The following is a 16,445-nucleotide window of genomic DNA, read 5'->3' on the forward strand; positions in this document are numbered from 1 at the left end:
AATTGGCTTCTAATAGAAGTAAACGAATTATTCAAGCCAACAAGAAACTTCAAAACGTAATCAGATTGCTGTCTTTGCATCAAGAAAGTGAAAAGATTACATGTAAAAGATGACATTTTTCCACATGTACAAGTAGGAAATGGACAATATAGCTCACATACTCATCCCAAAGTGTTTTAAAAGCATTGAAATATTCGGTGATTAAGGAAAAATCTTGATTTATGCAACTTAAGGATTTCTCAAGATGAAACAATCTTGGTCCATCACTTCTCAAATACTGAGTCTTCAATTTATTCCAAAGATCCAGAGCTGAAGCGACATATAATAGACTGTTTCTGATCTCCTTGGAAATGGAATTAATCAACCAAGAAGGCACTAAATTGTTTGCATGCAACCAAGCTGTGTGTGCAATAGTTTGAGTTGTAGGAGGTGGGTTGATCAAACTATCAACAAATGCAACTTTATTCTTGACTGTCAAACCTATAACAATTGATCGACTCCAAGTAATGTAATTATCTCCATTGAAGATCTTTGAGACTAGAAGAGCACCTGAGTTATAGCTGGGATGAAGGTAATAAGGACTGGAAGAATCATATGATGGATTGTTGCTCATAGAACTAGTAGAACTTATAGAGGCCATTTCAAGAATTGTAAAGAATACACAAATTTTGCAAAACTGTGTGAAGAGTCACTACAAGATCTTGAGATAAGATAGTGTAATGTAGAAAGATCAAGTTCCAGAAAAAATATTTGTGGATTTTTTAATCTGATACCATGTTAAGAACTTGACAATGAAAGATAAGAATCTGGAAAACTGAAAAGCAGAAAGAAGAAGATGAAAAACTATCATGTATTGCATTGAATCTACTGAATTGAATTGATTCAAGTGCATTACATGTACTTATACAGAAATGAAAATGAGTAACAAAAATAATAGAAATAACTGTCAATGCGCATTCTCTAATTTGCCCTTTTCATATTTTGAATTTAATTCCATATCTTCTATTTTTGAGGCTATACTCCAACAATCTCTTTCTACTTTTCCTTAAACGTTAAAAGTTTGTATTAATGGTAGGGTGAAGGTTATTTCCAATAGGAAAATGGTTATTTGATGGTGTTAATGATGGCTTGAGTTTCAGTTAACATGAAGAGAGTTAGGCGTTGTTTGGGAAACAAATTCCATCTCATCTCAAGATTTTTCATACTTCAATTCTCAAAATATCACTAAAATATAAACACTTTTCAATTTCAAATCTTCAACTTTTTCATCTAAACATTATCCAATAATTATAACTTTTCCAAACTTTCAAATAGAACACAGAAGATAATTCAAATTTTGAAACAAAAATAATATTAAAAAATTATATTATAACAATATTTTAACTTTATAATATTTGTTTTAACTTTTTATCTCTCATTTCTCAAAATCTAATAAAATATCTTAACTCAAACCATTTAACTACTATTGACAAACCATTTCACTACTGATTTCTTATCTCATTTAATTCCCCAAACATTCCCTTAAGAATAGTATTAGATACAGTCATAGGTCGTGCAAGCGCCACATATTTATTTTAAAAAAGAGTAGAATCTATCATTAAAAAAATTTAATTTTTTCATTTAGATATCATATTGACTCACTTTTAAAAAAAGAATGCACAACATTTGTGTACTCTATAACTATAAACATAATTTCTCTCATCCCATGACCCAAGCAACCTCTCCTAAGACTCAATGATTTCAGTCCATGGGTTTTTAGTTTTTTCTGTGTATTGTGTGTTTTGGAGTGATTTTTATGTATTTTCCTTTATTTAGTTTGTTTTAGGTAGTATTAGGAAACATTATCTTTAGGACTTAGGGTTCGTAGAGTTTGCACTCCACTCCATGTGAGTGAGAGTTGTGTGGGCTATCTTAGATGACGGTCTAAGACAGAGTTGTGTCTCTTAGACGGTTAGTCTGGAGGCCTGTCTCTCAGACGGTTAATCTGGAGGCGTTGGACAAGATCCTATCAACCGCAAAGAAATTTGTGGATTGGAGAGAGAGAAAATGATAGAATTTGGCTTATATTTTTCAAGTAACCTTCAAAAAGGGATGTTACTTATCATCCCACATCATACACTTTACATATTTTAAATTTATTTTTTATTCTTGTTAAACTAATTTATTTGTTGTACTTATCATCTATACATCACATACTTATAATAGGAAAAATGAAAAAAAAATTTAAAAATATGTGTGATATATAGTGTGCAGAAATGATAAATAAAATTATTCAAACTTCAAAATAATGAAAATAACATACATACGTGGCACTAGACGGTGCCTTATTTTCCCCAAACACATAGCAGTTCACATGGCATCGTTGCTCAAACGGGTTCTCACCAGCATTAGTCGTAAACTGTTGTAAATTTTGTTGCGTTTACATGTGCGCTCGCAGTCGTAGGCAGTTGGACGGATGTCAATATTTCTTGCATGTGAAAATCAATCGGAGTTCGACGTACTGATACAGAATAGTGTAATCGAACGGCTTCCATGGAGATACTTCAGAAATTGAATCCTTAATACGAAGCTGCCAACACCCGACACGACACGACACATATTCCACTATCTCTCTGTGCCTTTATACAAAAAAAAGTGAACAAATTCATTAAATATATGGGCAAGTCAGAGCACGCTACGCCGCTTGCTTTACCATATTTATGTACATAATATATACGATTTTGGGTTTCGTGGGTTTCTCTGTCAACCTCCAACATACAACGCAAGCTGCAGCTTTTGAACAAATTCTTCTTCAATCCGGTATCTTTGAGGGGCACGATAGATAGACGCTATTCAAATTTTGGACATTCAGCATTGCTTGCAATTCTGTGAGTCTTCCCCTTCTTGCTATACTCTTTGAATATTTTTCTGCACGTACGGTCAGTTTTGTTGCTGGTCAGTGTAAAGATGTGCCTTTTGCTTTCCGGGTTTTCCTATTCTTCATGTGTTCTTGTTTTTTTTTCACCGAAAAAAAGAGAAAAAAACCGAACCTTCACCATTGCTGATTATCTATTGGCGCTGTGATTTTGACGTTTATATAGTTCTTTATTCTTCTCTCTCTCTCTCTCTCTCTCTCTCGTGATTTAATTATTTAAAGACAAACTACAACTCCAATGGCACAAGGGATTGCATATTGCATTTTCTTGTTCTGTCCGGTTGCTGAGAAATACACAGGGACATGAAATAAATTTGAGTTTAACATTTTCTTCTTGGTTTTGTTCTCAACTGCAAAATGCCGGCCTGAAGTGAGTTCAACTTTTTTATGATCGGTTTTTAGTGACTTTACCATTATTAGGAACTACAATTTCAAAAGGTGCCAGGTTTCGGGTTGATTTTTTTTTCCCATTTCTTTTCTTAGTTTTCTGGGTTACCAAACAAGTGGGGGCTCATTGTCATTTGTAATTTTGCTTAGCTATGTAACTTTTTCCCCCCTTTCAGTGTCATGTCTTTTCAGGTTTATTTGCCTAATTATGTTTTTCGTTTCTTTTCTTCTTGAACTAGGCTGTGCATAAAGCTGTCATTGTGGGCAAAAAGCAGTCCTCTTTTAATTTAATGGCATTTTCTTCCTGTAGGTAGTGCGGGAGAATGTAAATTGAGTTCGTTTACTGTTTTCATATTGCACCTTTGAGGAACCCTTAGTGGTTTTTGCGTCAGTTTTTACCCCTTCATGTCTCCAGCATCCACTTTCTGTCGGGCAGTGCAAATTCAATTGGTGGCCCATCGTGTCTGATGCCAGATTGGGTTTTGTTTAATATGTATTTCTCAGAAGAAACATTGTATGTTACTATCGACTTAGCTTTGCATTCAAGGAGCTGGCGGTAATTTCAAAATGTGGATGTATGCAAAAGTCTTTGTTGTGTGATTTCAAGTGTTGAAACCGCTGCATGCCATGAACCTCGAGATATTTTTCTTCTGTGCTGAATTATGTAAAATATATCAAAGGGAAAAACTAAAACTGAGAAGTGAGAATCATTGCTGTATATGGGGAAAACTAAATAAGTGCAGTAGCTGTCCAACTTATGTTTCATCAAAACGAATTGCATCATATTATACACTTAATAAAAAGGATCCCACATAATGCAGTACTTCTTTTAGATTGTTGAAAAAATTGGGTTCGCAGTTGTTGATGATAGCTTCCTTTCCACATTTTACTTACTCTTAACCTTCTTTTCATTTGCTTGAAAAATTGAGGGAAGCAACATGTTAACTATCTCACCCATTTTGACATGTTTAGAACTTGAGATGTTGGTGCTCACTGCTTTCTGGAAGTCACTTTGCTGTACTTATTATGAATTCTATCCTTTCCCTCAAGAGCTTATAACTCACAGGTTTCTTCTCTGTAGTTTCCATTTTGAGAGTGTCGGCTGATTATGCAGTCACCCCATAGTTTCTATATTCCACTTGATCTGTTGACTTTGTTTTTGTCTTCTTCTTTTTTTATTGTTTTCTTTTCTGTTGTTCCAGTTCAAGCTTTGAGATCGTATCCATAATTACTTTTACTTGATGTATGCATCAAGCAAGAGAGTTATTTTTCCTCTTTGTTATTGTTGTGCACCTTTCCTTTATTTGTCTTTTTCTGTTCTGATCCTGTTTGCCTTACTTCTTAGATTCTTGTTTCATTCATTAACTTTGGTTTCTTTCACCAATAACCATGTTATGTCAATTGGTTTAGTAGAATATGGAACGGACCAGAGTTAATATGAGGTTGCGTTGCTCTGGTTCAACACACTCCGAGGAATCAGCTCTGGATCTTGAAAGAAACTGTTGCAGTCATTCTAATATGCCTTCATTAAGTCCACCAACAATACAACCCTTTGCATCAGCTGGACAGCACTGTGAGAGCACTGCCGCTTACTTCTCATGGCCAAATTCAAGCCGACTAAATGATGCTGCTGAAGAGAGGGCAAATTACTTTTCAAATTTACAGAAAGGGGTGCTACCTGGAACTCTTGGCCGGTTGCCTGAAGGACAGCAAGCGACAACATTGCTTGAACTCATGACCATCAGGGCATTTCATAGCAAGATATTGCGTTGCTACAGTCTTGGCACAGCAATTGGATTTCGTATTCGACGGGGTGCTTTAACCGACATACCAGCTATTCTTGTTTTCGTATCCAGGAAAGTTCACAAGCAATGGCTCAGCCCCATCCAGTGTCTTCCTACTGCCCTAGAGGTCTGGAAAGCAAGTTCATTTTCACCTTTCTAATTATATAATTTCATATTATTGTTTTTTCCTTCCAAATATTATTCTTAGTTTTTGCTGAGTGACTGATTGATATTTCCTATTCCTGCTCGACACCAGTTTGCTTTTATTATTTGTTCGCTGTTAAGGAATCTGAATCTTTATATCAGGGACCTGGTGGTGTATGGTGTGATGTGGACGTTGTAGAATTCTCGTATTTTGGTGCACCTGAGCCTGCTCCAAAAGAACAATTATACACTGAGATTGTAGATGATTTGCGTGGTGGTGATCCATGTATTGGTTCGGGTTCTCAGGTATTTTTACTTTCCTGAGCAAGCATAAACTGTTGTTAGACTAGTTTATAGAGAGAAACTACTAGTTGTCTATGCATACTCTATCTCCATTTAGTTTGATTATTTTGGCGGGCTTTTTATTGCATGAAGTTTGGTAGCTTGGTATTTATCAATCTCTGGGCCTATACCACTGCTTCATGTTCTCCATATTTTGAGGGATTATTTTATTCTTTGAGCAATATTGACAATCTAGCAAGCCAAATAGTGGCCTACTGGGCTCATGCAGAGTCCTAAGTTTGTAGCCATGCGTGTGTGTGCGCTCCCAACGTCAAATACCTATTCTCTGCTGTCTCTCCCGATCCTAAACTTACAAACTGTTTGTTCAGTTTTGCAACTGAAATTTCCTCCATGAAAAATACGCATAAACTCTCCATGAAAATTACTATGCATAAACTCTCTCTCTCTCATATCCCCAATGACCATTCCTAGTGCTTCTCACTGGAAATAAGTTGTTTCCTTCTCTCTCTGTGTTTTTTCATCATGATTAGATCATCTCATCTTTATTCTTCTCTTCATCACCCTTCACTTAACATATTTTCTATTCTTATTATCATCCTTTTCTATTTCGTGATTGGTGGAGAAGCTGGTTGCTCTAAGGAAGTTAGTGGTCGGCTCAAAGGTTTTCGAGTTTGCAAGGGAGGGTGACTCTGCTCTACATATTATTGAAAGGAGCATGAATGTGATGAAGGATATCATCATGGGTAGTATGCTACAGTGGGTTGGTTGGTAGGTGAATACAGTGGAAGCTTGTGCTTTGTCAGTGAGTAGTAAGGATTTTTATAGAACATTAAAGGATGCAAACAGAACGTATCTTATGCAACGATGTTCTAATGAGTTTAGTAGATACATGGTGATGGCAGTATATGATGGAGGAGGGAGATGTGGGTTTATTGTCACAGTGGAAGGTGTGGAAGGGAGGGATTGGAAAAGTTTGCTGAAGTGCTCAGGCAAGTCTCTGTGTTCGAAGTCTGTGTTTCTAGTGGCAAAGACAAAGGGTCGTTAGTTCAAATTGGTGCTGGGTTGGCTCACTATGGCGGAAGAATATATCTCATGCCAACTCCATTTGAGGCCTAATATGGTGCATGGGAGGTTTTATAAGGTGGCCTTGGAGGTTTTGGCATGCTTCACGCAACCCAACTTCCTTATAGGGGCAGAGGAGGAAACATGGAGGATGGGGAAGTAAACGTTGTAAGTGGGTCTTGTTATGACTGAGGAGGTATCTTCAGGATTTGCCTACACCACAAAATCTCAACCTAATGCAAACCTGGGTGGTGTTTGAGGCTTTTGAAGGAGACTCGATACAAGAAACCATGTACATAAACACTTATTGAAATCTCAGCTTTTGGAGTTGAGATCAAACAAGTGGACTGGGCTTGGGCTCAGATGTGGGCTTTGAGCGTGTTCCTTCTCAGTCTATGGTTAAAGAGCCCACAGGCTTGGCCGGCTTGCAATGGTTGACGGGCTTAACTAAAACTACATCAAATGCGCCAAAGCTGAAGGTAATGGAGAAGGGTAAAGCAAAAATTGGGCTGGGCATGGAGTCAACCTGACCCATAGGCACATGGTGAGCAAACAAAGCAGTTGGGTTGTCATGAACTTATGAAACAATGGAGGAGGGAGATGTGGGTTTATTATCATAGTGGAAGGTGTGGAAGATAGGGGTTGGAAAAGTTTCCTGAAGTGCTTAGGCAAGTCTCTGTGTTCAAAGTCTCTGTTTCTAGTGGCAAAGACAAAGGTTCATTAGTTCAAATTGGTGCTGGGTTGGCTCACTATGGAGGAAGAATATATCTCATACCAACTCCATTTGAGGCCTAATATGGTGCATGGGAAGTTGTATAAGGCGACCTTGGAGGGTTTGGCAAGCTTCACGGCAGCCCAACATTCTTATAGGGGCAGAGGTGGAAACATGGAGGGTGGGGGAAGTAACAGTTGTAAGTGGGTCTTGTTATGCCTGAGGAGGTATCTTCAGGATTTGCCTACACCACAAAATCTCAACCTAATGCAAACCTAGGTGGTGTTTGAGGCTTTTGAAGGAGACTCGATACAAGAAACTATGTACATAAACACTTATTGGTCTGAAATCTCAGCTTTTGGAGTTGAGATCAAGGGTAAAGCGAAAATTGGGCTGGGCATGTAGTCAACCTGACCCACATACACATGGTGAGGAAAAAAAGCAGGTTGGCAATCCCCAAACACAGCCTCAAACAATGTAGCATTAGTAGATAGCTGGTCATTTGCGTTATACCACCATTCATTGACATTCATTTGGACCAATCTCTTGGATTGTCCCCAAAGAAAAACCTCAAATATTCCTCCAATGTCTTGTTAACAATTTCACTGCCTATCCGATTGAGAATGGCAGTCCCATATAAGTTTAGCTAGGCCACCTGAGCCCTAATACTCTCCCACCAGAACCTACTTTTGAAGGTTCTCACTCTATCACAATGTTTTCATGCATACATGGAACTTCATAACGTGTTGGATGAAATATATGCTATCTTGGCAGATGTGTATGGATGTGCAATTGCTATAAAATGAGCATCTTATTTATGTTTGAGTAATGCTACAACAGTCGCTTTTGCGTACTCTCTGCGCACTCCACTGATATGATTGGCTGCATCAATTTTTTTTAATACACAACCAATCACATCAATAGAGTGTGCAAAAGAGTATGCAAAAGTGACTGCATATAGAATTTTTGTTTATCTTTAGACCACCACTAATATTACTAAGTACTTATATAGGATTGGCTGTCCTTCTATGAAAGTCAATGAGATGCATGGCCACACCCTTTGTTGAGGGGGCAAGAGCTGCAGAAGCCCCCCTCTGCAGTTTAGCTCTGTGACAAATATTGAATTCCTTGACATCGTTTTTAATGTTGAATTTCAGTCCCACCCAAAATAAATCTCTTTTAGTATGCATAAGGTCTTTTCGTACCTAGAATGCCCAGCTATGGGGCTGTCATGTACATGCTTCATGAGTGAAGCCTTGAGGACATATTTTGGTAGATTAAATTCTTCTTTTATGAAGCAGCAGTGAGTACTCCATCCAGTAGTCTGTAATTCAGGGAATCCAAAGTTTCCTTCTTGATCTTGTGAAGGATTTCTTGGACCTCCTCTCTATCCTTGCTGGCCTTAAGCTCTCTAGTATTGCATATCCACGGCCCGTTTCTTGGTGTTGATGAAGGGCATCCTTGTTGGCTTCTGTAAGAGTTCCCATGAATTGAGACAAGGGGATCCATTCTCTCCTTTTCTCTTTGTTATAGTATGGATGCACTTAGTCAAATGTTGGGGCTGCAGTTGGTGGAGGCTTTCTTGCTGGTTTTTCAGTGGGTGTACTAACAAGGCTTTGTTAATGTTTCCCATCTTCTTTTGCACATAATACATTACTTTTTTGTGAGGCAGATCTTGGCCATGTTCAGTCACTAAGAGCACTCTTACTTTGCTTTAAGTCTGTATCCGGTCTAAAGGTGAATGTTGGAAAGTCAAAGATGGTGCCAGTGGGCCCTATGCATAATATTAGAAGTTTAGCAAATGTTTTGGGTGCAAGGTATCGTCTTTGCCCATGAAATACCTTGATCTTCCCTTAGGGGCTGCTTATAAGGTGAGAGCCATCTGGGACGGGGTGATTGAGAAGATTGAAAGAAGGTTGGCAGGATGGAAAAGGCTTTGTCAAAAGGGGGAAGAATCCCTTTAGTAAAAAGCACTCTTTCTTTGCAAAATGTACACTTTTGTAACAGTAAATGTACACTTTCTTTGCAAAATGTTGTTGCCATCTCAAAATTCCCAATATCTAGTCCAAGTTGTTCAAATGCACTTTCATGGTCTTTATGGACAAGAAAGTTGTTGAAAAGACCAATACAAACATTCTTAAGTTGGGCTTAAAGACCTCAATCATAAGGCCAAATTGGGCTTAAAGACCTCATTCTTCGGAACTATTATTGTCTTGTGATTACCTCAATCAGAAACTTGTTTCCTTATTGGCATTGCTTGGCTAGAGCTCTGAGAGTATCATTTCCCCCAAGACCGCCGGCAAGGGATATGAGGCAAAGGTGGCGTGGAATGGGAAGATTGCTCTTGTTATCTTTAATATAAATCAATTATATGATATTCACTAGCTAGTCATCCTATTCATTCACGTGAAGGATTCTGTGCTGCTCACCTTTTCTCCCTGGCTTAATCAAATATTCCTTTGTAAAGGCGCAAAGTCACCTCTCATTGATATTTCATTTTGGCATTAGGAGCAAGTTATTGAAGAAATAGGGACATAAAACATGATACTAATAGTTTTATATTACTGATATTCAAAAATTTGTATCGTACATATATTGCAGCACAAGACGTGTCTGACATGGAACCTTCATATTCTGTGTGGGTCTCTATTTTATTTTACTTTTTTGCCAATATTATAGTACTGAGAGTTTATAAGATTCTTGAGTTAATGTTTCTTTTAGCTGTTCTGGTTGATATCAATATCCCCATTAACTATTTTTAAATGTCTAGGGGCTGACCACAAGTTTGTTCTTATCGATAATTCTATAAGCCAGAGTTTGTGATCTTGGCTGGATCATATCAATTCATTTCTTCTGAGTACATGCGTCATTTAATAGATTAAACTGGTCATTGGCCTTCAAAAAAGAGCCTCCTACGTTTGGTGCAAGAGAATATGTTCCCCTCAAAGAAAGATAAAAAGAAAAAAAAAAGGTCACATTGATGTTTAGAGACCTTTAGTGCTACACGGGCAGCATTTACAAGGGAATGAGATCAATGACGTGAGAAAAAAGATTTATAGACTAAGTTTTGAAATGAAGTCCTTGTGCTAGATAGAGCAGATATGCCAAAATGGAATTGCTTGTTGGTCCCATAGTCTTGAATAGAATATTTGAGCTACAATCTCAACCTAACAAGATTTCTTAGAGCTTAAAATGGTTTCATGATAGTTTAAACCTTCAAGTTTCTATTATGACAGATTCACAGGTTTTTTTTTTTTTTTTTTTTTTTTTTCACCAATGAAAAGCAAGAAGTTCTAAATTGAAGTTTCTCTTAAGGAAGCTTTAATTAGCATTAAAGATTCCTGCATCTGTGCTTTGCCTGCCTGACTCATATTGGTCAACTGGCTGTGGGAGCTCTTACTCAAGGGGTTATGGCGTTCTGTAAATTGTAGGTCAATCTACATAGCCAGTTGAGGGTATACTGTCATACTCAAGGGGGTTATGGTGTCTCTCTCTGTCTTCATCTTCTTCTTTTTCCCAACTGATATTTGCTTGGCTATATTTCTGGCACTTCTGCTATACTGTCATACTTCACTTATTCAACTTCAACTTGGAGAAGCACCTAAGGTTTTTATCAAACAAAAAGACAGGAAAAAAAAGGAGAGGCACCTAAGGCCAGCTCAGAATTTTATTTGACAACAATAAAATGTTATTCAAACTCGCGCCAACCTATGTACATTAAAATCCAAGGTACCACTACTTTGGTAGTTCATCAGTAGTCATACATATGTCTTACTTTTTGTTAGGTGGCTAGCCAGGAGACATATGGAACCTTGGGTGCTATCGTGAGGAGCCAAACAGGCAACCGGCAAGTTGGTTTCCTGACAAATCGGCACGTTGCAGTTGACTTAGACTACCCAAATCAGAAGATGTTTCATCCTCTGCCTCCAACACTTGGACCTGGGGTGTATCTTGGTGCAGTGGAGAGAGCTACCTCATTTATCACAGATGAGCTTTGGTATGGTATCTTTGCTGGAATAAACCCAGGTAATAAGGATATATCACTAATCCGATTACTATAATTGATGTAACCATGCCATTGATTACAGTAACTAAACAAATGAATGGTGAACAAGCCTGAACGTTTTATCATGGAGAATAAATGTATGTAGTTGGATTAATGATGAGGTATAGTCTCTTATAAAAAAAAAAATGATGAGGCATAGTCTCAATCATTAGGATAACCAGTAGGGGTGGACGGTGGGTCATCTGGGCCTGCCCCACCTGTGCCACTAGGGAATGGGCAGGCAGGCTGTGTATCAAATTTTTAAAAAGTGGCGGGTTGCAGGTGGGATACCCACCCGCCTGCCCACTTGCTTCTCAAAAATAAGAATTAACCCTATTTTTGCACATTTCAACCACTCACCTACTTCTTCCTCTCCAGACCCTTCAGAACTGCTTGAGTCCAACTTCAGGCTGGATTTTAGATTAATTTTGTGCGATTTTGTTCGATCTGTTGGATTAGTGGCAGTTTTTTTATATTTGTAGTGGTTGATGGGTGGATCTATGGACGAAGAGTTAAAAAACCTGCCCGCCTGTTCAACCAAGGCAGGCGGCTGCGGGCCAGAGCTGGGGGCCATGTGGCCACCCTGCCCCGGAGGGTAGTTGCACTAATAACCGCACTCTATATACCACCACAATTTGGATGACACACTCTTGGTTTTATCTTATTTTTTTCCTATGTAATGAAGCCACTAACATAGGATATTTGTGTTACCTAATTAACTCGCATTGCAGCATGCATGTCTGTTTGCATCCCCGTCAAACAGGAGAAAAATTAATGTAACCTAAGAGGAATGTAACACTGCTCAAATCAATCGTGTTTCAAATAATCTGCTTCAACTTAAACTTATAATCAATTTACAGAGAGAATGATTTTAAGGCTTAGTAGTATTAGTAAGAACATGAATCGGGTACTTTCTTATTTTCTGCTCCATATTTATGTGTGACTCATTCCTTTATAAAGTTTCTCTTTTTTTCCTCTCGGATTCTCTCTCCTCCACACTTGTGCCTTTTAGAGTTCTCTTTTTTTCCTTTTTTGGTTTGCAGCTTTTAAATGTTTTTATTTAAATTTTTCTGCTGTTGTTATATTATGTTGCTAACAGATGTATCTAGCCACTCCCCAAAAAAAAAAAAAAAAACAGTAGATGTTAAGGAAAAAATAAGAGAGATATCTACTTGTTTTAAAATATAGGTTTTTCATTAATTTATAAGCTTGTAATGTCCTGACCCCACTACAAATTCATTTTGTGATGGTATCTATGCAGAGACATTTGTTAGAGCAGATGGTGCATTCATTCCTTTTGCCAATGATTTTGACATGTCAACCGTTACTACATCTGTGAAAGGTGTAGGAGAAATTGATGACGTCAAAATTATAGACTTGCAGTCTCCAATTAGTAGCCTTATTGGGAAGCAGGTCATGAAGGTTGGAAGAAGTTCTGGCTTGACCACTGGAACCGTATTGGCCTATGCTCTCGAGTACAATGATGAGAAAGGCATATGCTTCTTAACTGATTTCCTTGTTGTGGGTGAGAACCAGCAGACTTTTGACCTTGAAGGAGATAGTGGAAGCCTCATCATGTTAAAGGGTGAAAATGGCAAGAAGCCACGACCAATTGGAATCATATGGGGTGGAACTGCTAACAGGGGCCGACTTAAACTCAAAGTTGGCCAACCTCCCGAAAATTGGACTAGTGGGGTTGATCTTGGGCGCCTTCTCAATCTCCTTGAACTTGATCTCATCACATCTGATGAAGGACTCAAAGGTTTGTGCTGCAGATGCCTGTTTTGTTGTCTTTTTGTATCTGATCTGCCTGCCTTTTACTCTGGATTTATATTGTTCACAAGTACACTGATTAAGCTTCTGGTGCAATTTTGTATAAATCAGAAAACCAGGATGCCTTTCAATGCTGAGGATGTCGTCTTTTAAATTTGACAAAGTTGTTTTAGGATAAGGAAATGTTATCATATTACGGTCTTATAAGAGATAACATGAGGAAGGAAAGCTTCACCTAAAAATATAGTGTATTTGGCTTGTACGGAAACCAATCCTGTGTTGTAGCAGAAGTACAAGTAAAGAGAATGAGCATGTAAAACCTCTTTGATCCAAGCCAGCCACATACATGCACACACAGAAATGGAGGGAAATTTACGTAATTTAATGATAAATGAAAAACCAGGTACAAGTACAGGCACAAATAGAATTGTTAACTGGTTTGTAAATTTTGTAACGGACTAATCGTGATTGATTCTAAGTATATGTTTTTGTTATTTATAGTTGCAGTGCAAGGACAAAGAGCTATGTCAGCAACAGCAATTGGGTCGACCGTCGGGGACTCCTCACCACCTGATGGAATGCTGATGAAGGACAAAGTTGAGGATAAATTTGAACCACTGGGTCTTCAGATTCAGTACATCCCACTGGAAGTAGAAGGCAACAGCCCAACAGTGAAACCATCACTATTGGTAACAGAATTTCATTTGGAAGATGGGATCAAGGTGGCTCCTAGCGTTGAGCATCAGTTCATTCCAAGCTTCACCCGATGGTCCCCTCTACATAAAAATAATACACAGTTTAGGGCTGTTTCAGAGAATCTCTCTTATTTGAGAAGTGGCCGTGATGAAGATGTATGTGTTTCGTTGCACCTGGGTGACAATGATGTTAAGAGGAGGCGTTCAGATGCTTCAACAAGTGCAGAAGAACCAAAATGAATCTGTATTATGTCAAAACTTTCTAACCCTTGATTACATGTTGATGTTGTGTATAAATTTCAGCTCAAACAATGAGCTGGGTCTACTGAAATCTGGACCATCAAAGTTAGCCCTTGTGATGATGCCCTAGAAATATTCATGAATCCGGATTCCCTTTGTTAAGCTCCTGAATCAAAAGATTTACCGTCTTTATCAACTTTGCTAATTCAGGTGTTTGAGACAATTTATGAAAGATGTAGGGAATGTTGCTCCAGAAGCATCCATTTTTCCATGCCATTTGTTAAGCCCCTTAAGAGAGAGATCATATTCGTTTCAGCTCCTCCTAGTTAAAGACTGCAGATGTTCGGCTGGGAATGTGCAGTTTTGCCTCGGTAGTTGGGCTTGCAATACGTTTAGGTGCTATTAAGTTTGAGATGTTTGATTCATCGAACTGCAGCTATTTTTTTTTTTTTTATTTAAACATTATCTTATAGGGTAAGAAAATGTTTGAGAATGTTTGTTTTGGGATGCGGCTTGAGTTGGGTTTTGTGATAGTTTTGAGAATTGTTTGAATAAAAATTTGTTTAAGGGATGATTTGTATTGGGCTTGTGAAAGTGAGTGGCTAGATTTTAGTTGCCTTGCCTTTGAGCTGCCTCTCGCAGGGATGATACAACATTAAAAGCAAAGTGGCTTAAAGTAGATAAATAATGTTAGATGTAGTCACGTATTATGTAAGAGTCGTGTACTCATTTTGAAAAAGAGTAGTCTATTATTAAAAAATTAATTTTTTAAATAAATCTCATATTTATTTATTTTTAAAAACAAAAAATGTACGATATTTATGCAGTATATAACTACTGTAAATATCATTTTTTAAAATAATAATAATTGAAGAAGCCCTGAACATGAACCCACAAATGGCAATAAATGCACTGGGTGGCGTAGCCCACATTAAATGTGATACCAACTACGACAGAAGGAAAGAAACATTCACGTGGTAAGAACCCTTCACATATAAAAGAGTCCATATAAGGGGGAAACAAACTCTAGAATTATTACACAACACTCTCCTTTCTGCAACTTGGGTATCAGAGATATCCCCAAGAGCCATTCTCTTGTGACTTGTAGGTTTGCTCAAGACTGTAAATAGTGGTCAAAGCTAATGGGAAACTGTATTAACAATTATATATATGAAATCGGGATAATGGTAATTAGCAATTTTTGAGTTTATGTGGAGGGACCTTTTCTCACCCCAACAAGCCCAGGCTCAAGGAAGAGGCCCGTAGAATATCAGACCGAGATCATGGAAGGTTAGTTGCAATATGAATTGATACTGTAATCACCGATTTGATAGGATGGGATAACTTGTCTAGGGGAACAGGAGGAGACTTGCCATATTGTTGGATAATTCTTTATTGGTATCAATGTCAATCACCTAAATCGATAAGGGATGTCTTTGTGCTATTAGCCTATATACCATGCTAATGAAACATAATTTCTCTTGTAGATTTGGCCAATTTTAGCAGGTTGGAGATTTTAGATATCATAAAAAATTTGTTCACGGGAAGTATTTCTCCATCTATTGGGGAACTATATTCACTCAAGGTTTTGTCTTTGTCTTTGATCAAATATAAACAAGCATTTACATTTTGTTAGAATTAGCCTAATGGTGTGTAATTAACTAGGAATGTAACAAAGAAAAAAAATACAAGAGAATGGTTAATTTTGAGTTATTCCATTTTGTATCACAACAATAGGTCAATCATTTTTTCAATCTTGCATAAGCAATACTAATGCTATTTCTTTCTAGAGAATTGTGCGCAATGAAGAAGCTTGAGGAGTTAGATCTATCTCATAATCAATTTGAGGGGATCCTTCCTCCATGCATGAACAATATGACATCTCTTAGATTATTAGATATTTTTGAGAACCAATTTAATTGAAATCTATCCTCATATGTGGTAGCCAATTACTCTAAGCTCGAGATTATTCGATTCATCAACCAAAACAATAATCTTAAGATAGAAATCGAAAATTCCATGGATTGTGCCACTTTGTTTCAGTTGAAGGTCACTGAACTCTTTAACTGCAATCTCAACAAACTTACTCGCAACATACTAGGATTTCTTTTTTATCAGCGCAAATTAGAAGTTGTTAATTTCTCTCGAAATAAGTTGAAATGAAGCTTCCCGATTGGTTGGTTGAAAAAAATACTAGATTACATATTCTAGATCTACTTGATAACTCTTTTGTGGGCTAGTTACATTTGTCACTATATCACCACATGCACATTTCTTGGATGGATGTCTCAGAAAATCACTTGGATAGAAAACTACAAGAAGAAATTGGAAGGGTTTGGTCAAATGTAAAGTATCTAAACCTTTTCCAGAATAAGTTTAAAGGTAA

The 16,445-nt window shown here is 37.6% G+C and overlaps 1 protein-coding gene across 8 annotated transcripts; it reads left to right on the forward strand.

The window, feature by feature from the left end:
* The first annotated feature begins 2,369 nt into the window (after positions 1–2,369).
* Positions 2,370–14,312, forward strand: LOC122289439 (protein NARROW LEAF 1-like). 8 transcript variants are annotated; one of them, XM_043096418.1, is made up of 7 exons: positions 2,370–2,867; positions 3,612–3,876; positions 4,715–5,212; positions 5,392–5,535; positions 11,092–11,332; positions 12,613–13,113; positions 13,626–14,312. In XM_043096418.1, the coding sequence occupies exons 3-7, from the start codon at positions 4,718–4,720 to the stop codon at positions 14,057–14,059; spliced, it is 1,815 nt and encodes a 604-aa protein (XP_042952352.1). In that variant the 5' UTR covers positions 2,370–2,867; positions 3,612–3,876; positions 4,715–4,717; the 3' UTR covers positions 14,060–14,312. The 8 variants fall into 8 exon arrangements, with proteins under 8 accessions (XP_042952352.1, XP_042952353.1, XP_042952354.1 ...); XM_043096419.1 differs by having other exon boundaries at positions 3,612–3,857; XM_043096420.1 differs by having other exon boundaries at positions 3,612–3,815.
* Positions 14,313–16,445: the final 2,133 nt, after the last annotated feature.

Source organism: Carya illinoinensis, chromosome 12 (assembly GCF_018687715.1).
Source record: "Carya illinoinensis cultivar Pawnee chromosome 12, C.illinoinensisPawnee_v1, whole genome shotgun sequence".
In the NCBI taxonomy this organism is placed as follows: Eukaryota; Viridiplantae; Streptophyta; class Magnoliopsida; order Fagales; family Juglandaceae; genus Carya; species Carya illinoinensis.